The sequence below is a fragment of the Copadichromis virginalis genome, linkage group LG19 (assembly GCF_057382275.1).
Source record: "Copadichromis virginalis isolate Kocher_CV1m ecotype Utaka linkage group LG19, C_Virginalis_male_GT1.1, whole genome shotgun sequence".
NCBI lineage: Eukaryota > Metazoa > Chordata > Actinopteri > Cichliformes > Cichlidae > Copadichromis > Copadichromis virginalis.
Genome location: NC_140636.1, coordinates 14,786,647 through 14,799,743, shown reverse-complemented (window position 1 = coordinate 14,799,743; position 13,097 = coordinate 14,786,647). Strand labels below are relative to the sequence as shown.

The 13,097-nt window shown below is 46.6% G+C and overlaps 1 protein-coding gene across 5 annotated transcripts in view; it reads left to right on the top strand.

Moving 5' to 3' along the window:
* LOC146685787 (AT-rich interactive domain-containing protein 1B-like) overlaps positions 1–13,097 on the top strand; it is a 157,922-nt gene that overhangs the window by 111,769 nt on the left and 33,056 nt on the right. For all 5 annotated transcript variants that reach the window (XM_085440531.1, XM_085440530.1, XM_085440529.1 and 2 more), the window contains exons 6-7: positions 7,118–7,204; positions 11,001–11,174. In XM_085440531.1, the coding sequence (XP_085296657.1) occupies positions 7,118–7,204; positions 11,001–11,174 (261 nt within the window). The remainder of the gene's footprint in view (positions 1–7,117; positions 7,205–11,000; positions 11,175–13,097) is intronic.

Below are 13,097 nucleotides of genomic sequence, written 5' to 3'. Positions count from 1 at the left end.
GGCCGGTGTCCCTGCAGGTGTTAGATGTTCCTTGATCCAACACAGCGGATTTACATGGATAAATTACCTCCTCAACATGTCTTCAGTTCTCCAGAGGCCTGATGATGAACTAATCATGTGATTCAGGTGTGTTGACCCAGGGTGAGATCTAAAACCTGCAGGGACACCGGCCCTCGTGGACTGGGATTGGGGACCCCTGGTGTACAACCTCAATTCCAAAAAAGCTGCAACACTATAAAATGCAAAATCCCCAGGATGCATTAAAGTGCAAAAATGAACTATATTAAGAAAATATGAATTTGATGGCAACAGCATGTCTGTAAAGGTCTGCAGCTTCCTACAGTCTGTGACAGAGGAGAGCAGCTGCTGCACTTTAACAGAGGAATGTTGTCCCATTGTCTGATGTGGGATTCGAGCTGCTCAGGCTTCCTGGATCTTCTTTGTCTGGTTTTGGTTTCACGATGCTGCAGATGTTCTGGAGGTTTAGCATCGTCCTGCTGAAATATGAAGGGCCTCCCTGAAAGATGTCTGGATGAAGCAGATGTTGCTCTAAAATCTGTATCTACCTTTTAGCACTGATGGAGCATTTCCAGATGTGTCAGAGATGCAGCTGTTACCTTGGAGTTGGGGATGTAAATGTGTGGCTGTCTTCTTTAGTAAGATCACTGAAGAGGCAACACAGAATCTGACATAGAAATATTTGATATCCACTGTAGGTGATCAGAGATGAGCACATATGTTTCAGCACGCACGTTTATTATTCCTTCCCCACACTCTGTCCTTGAGGCCTCCACAGATTGAAACCAAAAGATGCCCGGCAGAAGATTGTCAGGTCACCGTGTTCCAGAAAACGTTCAGACAGGCCTGACCTTTTAAATCCGCCACAAAATAGCAAAACCTCACAGAACCGAGAGGGTCTGCTCCGATGAATCCCTCACAGTAACTCTGAAGGTCTTGTATTCTGCAGTGAATGTGCACCTCTAATAATTCATTCAGGTGTCAGAGAAACTTTGGATGAATCTTTCATGCTGCTGAAAAAGAAGGTGATGATGTGTTATTAAAGCTTTGTCTTGTTGGGATAATTGTTGGAAAAAAAGTGATGCAAAAAAACTATGCACACTGTGTCTGTGTGCCCGGCTGCTTTTGAAGGCCAAACTGCAATATTTTTCACTTTGTGCAGCTACTAATTGACACAGAGCACATCCACACTCCTGCACAGGCCGGCTCGCTCTGTCTGCTGCACAAAATCACAAATACTCTTTGTGCTTCCACCGAGGTCCTCCGAGGTCCCGCTAACAGTGTCTGCCTGCTCTCCCTCCTCCCTCTTCCATCTCTCCTCAGCCCCTCCAAGTTTTTATTTTCTTCTAATAAGGTGATTGGAGCTTGCGGGCGAGCGCTCAGGAGAGTTTAAGCTGTTTATCTGCGCTTCGCTTCAAGAGCTTCCGGGGCCCAGAAAAGGACAGAGAGGTCAGGGCGAGGGGAGGCGAGAGGGGAAGGGGGGATAGACAGAGGGAAGGCCAGATCTGTCCAGTATGTTACCTCGAGCGTCCTTTCATATGTGAATCTCCTGAAAAATGCTTTATATCCACTCCTGCCTTTACATCATCGCGCGGCCTAGTCTGTGGTTATTTTTTTATATCTGTAATTATGGCAGTGACCACAGATGGTTGTTTTTTTTTTCCCTGTTCTGGGGTCAGAGGTTAAGCAGCGATGCCCCAAAGGTACCTGAGCGCTTACTTGCATGCAAAAAGGTGGACGTGCGGTTAAATTACTTCCCCAAAAAGCTGCAAACCATGAGCCCAGAGCAGGCTCTGCAGGGGTGCTCAGCCATAGCTCGATTTCCCCTCTGCTTGTGGTGCACGTTATTAGAAGAAAGCATGGGTAAAAGGGTGGGGGCGAGTTTTTGTGCAAGTGTGTTTTGCTGGGCAACTTTTCCAGTCACACCACTCCCTGAGAGGCTGCGTGGTGGGAACACCGCCGCTGGCTGTCCCTGTCCCTCTCTCTTTCTCTCATTATTTTCATCGTGCTCGCCTTCTCTCATGTTCCCTCTTGTGTCTCGCGTTCCCTCGTCCCCACCCTTTCCTCCCCAGCTCTGTTTGTCTCTGCTTTCTTGGCTCAGAGCGCTGCTGTGGTACAGGACTCCCACCGAGGAACAAGGCTGAATTTTCCATCCTTATTTCTGCCTCGGTTCCTCTCTCTTATTTCTCCACATCTCTCCTCCAGCTCTTTCTCTCTGAATTTGTCCTCCTTTTATTCTTCTTCATCCATCACCACTAGCAGCACAACCGCTGCCATCTAGCCAACTATTCCCTGTCTGCCTGTTGTCGTCCTGAAGGCTGCTCGTGTTCGCAGTGAAACGGCTAAACGCGCTCCCTGCAAGCATTATATTCACAAAGCACAGCGTCGGCCAAAACAGGGGAAAAACAGCACCTGCTTGCTGCGTTAGCCATTTAGAGAAATCCCATTCTAACTCTGTCCGACTGGAAAACCCTAACCGGAGCACAGTGTGCAATTATTTTCCCTCCCCAACACCTATTTTCTTGCTTTCTCTCCACTCCTTCGCGCTCTCTCTCCCCCCGCATCCCGCTCGCTATGTTTTTAGCTTAAGCTGCACTTTTGCTTTACTTACAGTTGCTGCTCAGCGTTGGAAGTAATGAGGATCTTGGGAGAGGGCTTGTTTTGCGAGCCACTGCAGGCCTGCGTTTGTCCCCTACAGGGAGTGTTAACTGACATTAGCCCCCGGCTCGGAGAGGCATTGACTCGCACCCATTGAGATCTAAACCACCATTATTGGAGCCCGCTGTTTATCTGCCTCTTTCCCCTAAAGACACGGCAAATAGGGGATATTACCTGGGTGTGTGTGTGTTTGCAGGGCGGTGCAGGTGTGTGTGCATTTATAGCCTGAGGGTTGTATTAAGAGATGGTGCTGAAGCAGCCGTTTCTCTGTATTCTGTGTCAGTCTATTAGTGCTCAACACAGTTACCTCACTTTAGCAAAAATAGCCCTCGTTGCTCCGGGGGTCGGCTATTTGTAAGAAACAGTTTGGACGTTTGTGTGTGTTTGTGTGTGTTCACGCACCGAGCGGCCACAACCTCAAATCCACCAGCGGTGAATAACAGTCATGGTCTCAGTGCCACTCAGCGGGTGCTTCTCTGACACGTGCACCTTAAAATTGTAGCAGGCCAAGCAGCATCCCCCCACCCCCAGATGGAGATGGATGGCAAAAAGCCCAAGCTATTGACTCAGCTCCCAATCCACTCGAGCGTTTGCAGGATGTGCACAAGTCCGATCTACACCAGTAACCCCCACCTCAAAGGTGCTGCAGGTCTGAGCTCCTTCCTTTTAGTATTACACAGTTTTAATGTCGTGGCTGATACGTGCAAGCGTGCACACATGTCTGCTAATGCACCGGCTCTTTCTCTGGCAATTATTAAAAGCTTTTTCATTGAATCTCAGGTTGACTTCATTAGCACGCACGCACACACATGCAGAATAACTCCTAAGCTTTATATTTCCAGGGCCCTGAAAACAAAACAGAAATATGGCCACAAGTGCTCTCCCTCAGCTTTGAACTTCAGCAGCATTTGTGTTTGAAACCCTGATGAAAAAAGCTTCAAAGACCACACTCCCTCTCTTCAAAGGAGACTCTGGGTTGCCTCAACAGTCCTCGTGGAAGAGAAATTTAAAATGTGGATTGGGTTTTAGCGAGGAGCATTATCTCCAAAAACACACTGAACTCCCATTACTCTTGGCTCGGCTGCCTTGTATCATGAGGAAAGAGTCAAAAATGGATGTGTTTGTTAAGTGGCTTTTTACAGAAAAAGGAAATTACAGTTATTCGACTTTTCCGCCGCATTCCAAAGAGCATTCCCGTGTTAGAGATCTCCTGGTTCTTCCTGCCGCAGGTTCAGTGTTTTCTCCGTCGGCACAATCGGCGTGAAGTCCTTAAAGCCCCGAGGGTCAGAGTTAAAGACAAACAGTGGCACAGGTGCAGTCAGATCTCTTATGAATGAGTCGTGTTTGAAGGCAGCAATCAAAGAAGAGTCTAAAAGAATTAAAGTACAGAGAATTAAAAATAAGAGCCCGATCCATCTTTGATACTCTCAACCTTTAAAGGGAATATGCATGGATTTGATAAACAAGCCTTTTTTTATTCATTGGAGCTGATTTCTTTGTGAGAGTGTAATTTGCAGATGAGTGGGTGAAAGTGGAGGATGAGAGCAGAGATATTCCTGCACCAGAAACATCCAGACTGTTGGAGCACATGCAGATGAACACATGAATTCTGCTCTTCTTCAAAATCACCGTCTCTCCCACCGAAGAGGAAACAACGTTGTTAAATCACACACACGTGTACCAGGATCGCCTGAACTCGGCATCATTTCTTCATCGCTTCATTCGTTTTACATTTTCATCCACAGCTGGAAGACTGCGGACACGGAGAAGCTATACTTTGAGCTCCTGCTGACATTTAGCTTTCTCTTCCGTCTCTCGGCAGCACACGGGGAAGAGCTGCACGTCAAAGATTGAGCATATGAATTATTAATGGCGTGGATTAAAAGTGCCAGGACTCGCCGTGGCGCCTGTTTGTTTTATTTGGACGTAATTATTTAATGGCACCTTGTTAAAAATGATGGCGAGGAGGGGAGAGACGAGAGCCGAGACAGGAGGGGAAGAGGGGGGAAAAAATGTGAGAAGAGACGAGAGGAGCTTTGTTTGGACATTAATTGGTAGTGAAATAATTATAAAGTGCACAAAGTTTAGTCTTTGCTGCAGAGCGGGCGGAGCTGAGGCCTCGTGTTCAGCAGTTTGCTTTTGTCGATAATCTTCTTTTATTTTTCGGTCTTCCTCTCTCACGCACACATTTGTCTTCGCATTAATTTATCTCTGGTGACAGTTTACATGAGTATGTGGAGAGAGTAGTGGAGCATGCAGGGCAGCGTTCCCTGGGTCTACCTTGGTAGTGGTGCACACACACACACACACACACACACACACACACACACACACACACACACACACACACACACACACACAGGCTCTGCCATCCAAACAAACAGAGGCTGACAGCAAAGCTGGTGCCTGGCATGCATCCCTACACACACACGCACAGCGAGGCCGGCCTCCATCGTTGGGTCGACTTCCGTAGTTTAGGGGTTCACTAAACTCCTGCTGACTACCTCGTCTTCCCCACCAGCCAATCTAAAGCGAGGAAACCAGAACTGCAGCTGAACATGCTCCTCCGGCTCTAACCTGCAGTGACCCTTCACGTTACTACATAAACTGTACACTGATGCACACGGAGAGTAGAACATGCAGTCTGCTCTATCTGCACTCCCTTTATTCCAACCACTATATAAATACAATAGGCAGTGATTTATTGAGCCGTATGAATCACTGTGAGATGATGGCGGTCGAGTTGCTGTACAGAGAAACGTTGTTGTTAGATGCACTTAGATTATGACAGCATCCTGTTATTAGACTGTTACAAGTGCTGCTGCTGTAATATTGCACATAATGACTTCTTTTGCGTACATTTAGCTGTGAATGGATCGAGTGTTTCTACACTGTCTTTTTCTGCCGGCACATAAAAGCGTGCAGCTGGTGTTTTTAGCGTTATCTCCGAGTCGCCTCAACACTCGCGTGCTAACTTTTCCCCCTCTCTCCTGCAACACGGTGACAGACTAACTAATCGAATATTCTCCCTTTGAAGCAGCGCCGCTGGATCTATTCATGCGTGAGGCAGGGGGTCTTTGTGTGCGAGTGTGCGCGAACGTTTCGCTGCGTACCCTATGTGGCTTTGTGCACTCACGTGCATGTCTTTGTGCACTTCACTCTGTTTATTTACACTTGTTTGTGGAAGTATTTCTGTGTGTGTGTGTGTGTGTGTGTGTGTGTGTGTGTGTGTGTGTGTGTGTGTGTGTGTGTAGGCGGGGGTTGGATGGAAATGTTGTTTATGTATTTTTATGCAAAGCAATTATGTTGACTTAATTGGGTTTGTTTATGTGGAGAGAGTGTCACCTCCAGTCATGTATTACCGCAGCTATGGACAGACATATAACACACACACACACACACACACACACACACTTGTGGAAAGAGCACTTTTCTACTGAGTGATTGAATAATGGGAAGTGTTTCCTCTATAATAAGGGATTTATATTCAATGTGAGTTTTCGGGAGCAGCGACAGAATTGTTTGTACTTCATCATGTGTCATCCTGAGGAAACACTTAGTTTCTTCATATATTCCCACTGAGACGGGTCAGCCCGTACTCTGTAATCTTGAAAACACGCACCGATAGTCATCACAGAACATATGTTTCCCTCATGATTGCACTCGCTGCCTGTCACTCGCTGCACATCGTATCCACAGAAAGACAGAAGCGGCGAGTTTCCCTCGCCTTTCTCCCCGTCATCGTCGCCAGCCTGAATTCGAAGATAAAAGGTTAATTTGCCATCTCTCTCCTTCCTCTGGGCCAAATCAATCCGCCGTAGTCTCTGTCTGCCATTGTCCTAATCAGACCCTCAACTCGCTATTGGATTTCAATGGAACAAAGACCCGCACAACCACCTGATCAATGCTCCTGGAATGGTTCCGGTTTTCTATAGGGGATCGCTGCAGCTTTAATGCTTACACAAGGAAGTGGCACGGGGTCCAATGACTTGATATGTCTCCTGGAAGTGCATTTGTCATTTAGCTGATAGTGAATCACAAACAGCTTCATGTGTAGTAATTGTGCTGAGCCCGCTGTGCGTCTGCAAAGGCTAAATTTGGCATCAGACCCTCTGACCCGATCAATCGCTGCTCAAGAAACAAAGGCAGTCAAAAAATAACCTTCAGCTTGATACGCAGCCCTTATTGTTTTCCTTTTTTTATTCGTCAATCAAGCGGGAGAAAACTTTTTGAGAACTTTGTCCGTCTGAGACAAAAGCGGACCTTCGGGGCTTAATTGTTGCATCGCTTTTGAAGCAGACAGAAAACAAATATGAATCCGTTTCTGTTTCCTTCAGTTTTTGTGCAGAAAGCGGAATTTAAATGACACTAAACATTTTCTTTGAATGTCAAAGCTTTTCTTAAAACAACAACGTCAAAGATGTCACATCCATGTCCGCAGGTTCAGCCATGGCCCCGCAGAGCTCTGGAAACGGACCCGATGGAGGTCACCTGCCAATCACACGCTCACCTATGGCTCAGGAGAGAGGTATGTCTGTGTGTGTTAGCCCGTAAGTCAGCCTACCAGGGGCACAGCTACCCCAGGCTTAAGTTAAAGGACTGGAATCGTTGTTTTACCCAATGTTTAAGGATGTTTTACAGAAACATTTAGTGGCTAGCACACATGCTCTGTACAGTACAGAAATATATATTACAGAAAATCCACATTGTGCATCGGGCTCAGATGAAGAGCTTGTATACTTACAAAGCGGACGATGAAATAGAAATAATTTCTTTCTTTACATGAAACACAGGCGAGCGGTGCAGGAGGATTAGAGGCCGTAACAAACAGAAGACCAAAACGATATCTTAGTGCACCACGGACGAAACCAGCGACTGTAATGAAAGATTTTCTTAGGAAATATGAAGACTTGGAGTTTAAGATGTTAGCAAAGAGATGTAAACAAGTCATTTGACACAGCTACAAAGAAAGACAAAGACAGAGAAAGAACTGTGGGAATTTCCCACTCGCCACAATAGTGAGTGCTTCTCTCTAAGAAGATCATTCCTTCAGCAGTGATTTGTGGTTCTGTTCTAGGAGACCTCGTCGCTCTTCCATGGGCATAACTGAGAAGCTGTAGGCAGGTAGAGCAGCAGGAAGACCTCCAGACCTGAGCAGGCATCCGTGACAACAAGCATCACGCTGCACGACACTAAGGTGGTTTGCAAAGCAGCTTGCAGGCACTGAGCACAGTAGGCTGGCTCAAGCTTATTAAATACTGCCTTAACCTTCTATGATAGGCGACAACCCAGTGGATGCATAGGATGGTATCAGCTAAGACAAATGTGAACAGGGCCAACTGTCCAAACTGGGAGGGGCCTGAAAGCTGAAGGCTCCGCCTCCCATTCTACTGTTAGGCTATGTCTACACTAATCCGGATACATTTGAAAACGGCGTTTCCTCTGAAAACCGCGTCCACACTGTCGTTTTCAGTCGTTTTCACAGAGTTGTGCGTCCACATTGAAACGGTCGAAAACACTTACGTTCCAGATTCGACCTGCCTCATTTCTGTCTGCCACTTATTTACTTTCCACTGAGTTTTTTAAACGGACTCACAATGAGGTGGAGTTGTTGCTGCGAGTAACACAAAAGTACAAAGTTGCAAAAGCGAGTGAGAATTAAAGAATTTGAAGAAAAGCTCTGTGGAGCATGTACAGACTGATATTAGTCTTTAATAGGGCTGTCAAACAGCTGCTGTATAACGCCCTCCGCTGTCTTAGTTTAATTGGTCACATGTCTGCATCACATGACTAAAATGTGTCATCGATTCCAAAAGCCTGCGGTTACGCTGTCCACACTGCAACAAGAAAACGGCGTTTTCAAATGTATCCGCTTTGGAGAGCGTTTTCAAAGAGCTCAGTTTTCCTTGACCAAAAACGCTTAGTGTGGGCGTGGCCTTGAATACTCCAGAAACAACAAGTGAGCCTGCAGTGTGAGAGTGACGATACGAAACACCGAGGTCTTTATGTCGTGATTATTTAAGAAGAAATCTGGATTTGACAGGGAGCCAGTGAAGAGAAGATAATGTGGGAGGAAACCTTCATGTTCCTCTTTCTAGTCCCTGCTGGTTTATCAGGTTTTTAATATTATATGCAAATAAAACAACAAACACTTGTTTGTATATGTTTAAAATATTCTGCACTTCATGTAGTTTACACACACGCAGCATCATGTTTTAACTTCACTCTTATGGTAAAATTGCGGTTGTGTAAAAATGTCACAGTAAACATTGAGATAAGTCTTTCATTCAGACCCGAGCGTGCGCTCTGCCGATGGAGCCACTTCAGCTTTGGCCCCGACTCGCTGCCAAAGGCTCGTAATACGAACGCTCACCCACAAGCCACATGTGTTCGCCAAACTGCAAAATTGTTTCCAGCAATTATGGCCACTTCTCAACTATTACTAAAAACAGCAAAATTGCTCATGTGAAAAAAAATCTGCATCCACACAACACTGAAAAACCCCTGAAAGAGTGGGATGCAACCTTAATGGAATTACTGCGATGCTCCCTCTCTATCACCCACCAAAGAGCAGTTAACATCACAGAGAGACAGAGGGAGTGGATAGATGAAGACGGAGAGAGCGGGAGCGGCACTGTAAAAGGTTATTTCCCAACATGATGAAATCAAATCGGAAATTTAGTGCTGCTCTCTAATGCCTGTAAACCTCACGCCCTCCCCAGCCCAGTCCAGGAAAACACGGCGAGGTTAACAGGGTTGGCTGTTGTTTTTGCTGTTTCCCTAGCTAGGATTAAACCTCCCACCGCCCCCCCTCGTCCTCCTCTACACGCACGCCCCACTTTGCTCAAGTGGCTGCCTCCCTAAGAGCCTCTCTCCACTCTTCATTTCCATAAATCCGCTGAATGTCCCTTTTCCCCCCCGCTTTCTCTCGCGTGCTCCGCCGCTCGCCTGTTGTTGTCCGGCTGAGAGCTTCATTCACTTTGCCCGAAAGAGAGAAAGGTTTGTGTGCGTGTTGTGTGTTTGTGTGTGAGTGTGGAGAGCGAACGAAGCAGAGAGACAGAAAAATCCTTGAATGTGTTATTTGCTTTTAGCACTGTCTGCACAATGTTCCTCTCCCCATCCATTTTCCAGGCAATTTAAAGTGCGGTATTACACACTGTATTTTTCTCCTGCTCTCCCAGAATCCCCTTACCCTAATGGAAGCAAAACATTACAATAATGTCCTCGCTCCTTAAACCCAGCACTCGCAGCCTAAGCACTTTCAGGCCCCGATCGCTCTTTCCCTCTGTTACACTGTCTTTCCTCCCACACACACTTTCTCTCTCACTGCCTCTCTTTCTGTCTTGGCCTTCATCTCTTCGCTGCACACACACACACACACACTTTTATTGCTCTCTTTCTCTGTTATCTCCCCCACACACCGAGAAACACAAACACATGTGTGTGTGCGCACACAGCCATCATGCAGTGAAACTTCCATCTCCCTCTCCTCATATTTTCTCATGCTCTCTTAGCAGAAACAAGGAATTAAACAAGTGTCAACTTGCACTTTTCCAACTCTATCGTTTTTCCCTAAACCCCAAACTCGCTAAAGAGTCGGCGCCCATTCAGCAAAGCGGATCGCTATCACAGTTTACAGTCGAGCGGGCCCGATCCATTTACGCCCTAATCTGCAATCCCCCTACCGCACGCGCTCGTTTCCACACCCACGCAACCTCTCTTTTCTCTGAATGGCCGCCCAGCGACCTTTCCGCATACGCGGTGGATCGGGAGACCTTTCTGTGGGTTTAAAAACCAACGGCGCAGCTTGAAAGAGCGAAGCCCAGGTGAGGATCTCTCCAAATGTCAATTTGAATGGTGCGGGCGAGTTTGGGCCTGAGAGGCTCTGACACATCTATTGACAAAACGGTTTAGAAAAACATAGTAGCTGCGGTCAAATCGCCGGCTATTCTGTGAAGAGTCGAGCAAACGGTTGGCTTTTTTCAACCCTGCGCACAGACTGGGCTGCGTGCGTCTTTCAGAACATGCGTACACTTGACCCTCTGCTTCTGCCCGTGCTAAAATTCTCTGAGCGAGCGAGCCTGTGTCAGCCTGCCGCTTTCTTTATGCGCCGTCTAACACCTGGACCGCGCCGTATTACTCCACAAAGTGTATCTGCGAGTAACAGGAGCCAGCGCTGAGGTAAAAGATTAGGGTCGTTATCAGAACACGGCTCTTTTTACACGAGGAAATTGAATAAATGTCCCACTTTGTTGACTTACACAACCGCTTCAGACAAATCCTCCGCTGGTTCTGCTGCTTTCATGCCTGTTTTTGTGTTTCAGGGTTCAACATGCAGAGGAACCAGGCTGCCTCTCAGTTTGCTTCTCCACAGACCGGACCTCCCATGTCCCCCCACCCATCGCCAGGGGGCCCCCTCTACTCTGGAGTGGGTCCGTACTCCCAGGGTGGCCCCGCGGGCCCTTACGGACCACACGCACCTCAGTATGGACACCAAGGTTGGTGCCTGCTATAATGTGATCGTCTGAAAACATTTAAATGAACAGAAGATTTTGGAATATTTGTTTGTCCTTTATTATTACAGGAAACAAGGATCTCACATAGTTTTCTCACAAGGTGAGAAATTGTAAAGCAGGATGTCGGGCTCAGCTGTGGAAAAGCCTTGAAATCATGATTGTTTAATGTTTTCTAAAACTGGCAATTTCGCGTTACTCTGAGCTCCTAATCTGCCGAAGACATAAGAGCTGATTCACGAGTCTATATTTAGCACGTGTCAGTTTACCAGAAACTCTGTTAAAAGTCGAGCGAGCACGAACGCCTCAAACGCGAGAGTCTAACTTTCAGGCGATAGTTTAAAAAAGCAGAGAAAACTGCGACTGCTGTCAGGCTTCGTGCTGAATTATAATCACGAGAAGCATTAACAGGCCCCACGCTGACTTTAACGGACATCACATTTGTGCAGCAGCCTCTGCTTCCTGACTGGTCCGCTGGGAGGGCGAGTCCAGCCTATCATCCATTCAGAGGGGTTACGCAGGAGTTTGGCCCCAGATTGGAGAGTCACATTTGTCATTTTTGATTACCGCTGGCCTCGCGCTCACCGTCACACCGGGCTTGACTTCGGTGTCACTGGTGTCAAAGACAGTCTGCTAATGAGGAATACAAAAAGAGTCCTTTTGAAAGACGTTTCCATTGGCTGTTTCCTACAATCTCGACGCACACAGCTGTTACAGTCCTCTATCATCCTGTGTGGCAGGTCTCATCGTGGGCATTCAAAGCCAGACTATATTCATGAGACACTTGAACCCTGGACACACCTCTTGGCCCTCCTCGTGATAAGATTATGAGCTCCAGACTGACACGTCACGAGCTTCATCCACTGAATCATGATCTGGAGAAATATCGGCCTCAAAGAAAAATGAGTCGTTTTTTAAAAGAATTGAACATAATGAATCTGTTTTAGCTTCATTTCTTTCAAATACATACAGTCCAGTGTCACACCTGCAGTAGGTTATCATGTCCATAGAGAGAAGCTGAACGTGTTCCTTTAACCGATCGCAACGATGGCTTCCCTCGTTCTGATGGGGGCCGGCCTGTCTTCTAATGAGACACATGCTGTGCATAAAATGAACCAGTTCATTCATGTTTACTGGAGATCTTAGTTTAGAACAAGACGGCTGCAAGAATGAGTCACAAAAACCAGAGGAAGAAGCTTTTTGGAGCAAAATGCACAGCATGCAAACATGAGAGGGCAAATGCTAACAGCTGAAATATTCATCTAGAAACATCTCAAGAGTTAAAAGAATACATAAAGTCGAGTTGCAGATGGACTCTGCAGAGTGCAGCGTGTCTGTCTGAGAGTCTGCAGTCAGCCTCAGTTGGACCACGATTGTTGCCTCCTACCAGGTGACCTGTGCAATCAATTTGCAACCTACAGGCAACCAGTAGGTGATGGGAACTAGTTGCCATCAGTCACCAAATGCAAAAAAAGTTACAATCTGCGTTTTTTTCCTAGTCAAGCAGAGGACTTACTTTTACTGTAGTTTTACTAATGATCAAGATCCTGATAACATATTAGATCACGAGACCGGCTTTCTTATCTCTTTTTGTGCTGTGTGTGTACATATGTCGTCCTGAGGTCACATAAATGTGCAGTGATCAGTGCAGGAAATCCACATCCATCTCTTCCTGAGTATTTATTGTTTCTTTGGCCTCTGAGCAGTAATCAGATCTTCCGCCACGTTCTCTCGGCCTGTCTGACGAGCCTTGTGGCGTTCCAGTTGCACTGACCATCAGTCTAAGCTTTTTCAGATTTTTCTCAGGAGAAAAAAAACTTGGAAAAATGACGAGTCTCAGATTCCAGGAAAACTGGAAAAAAAAGAAGTTTGGATCGCTTTGTGTAATTAAACGTTCTGCGCTCGCTT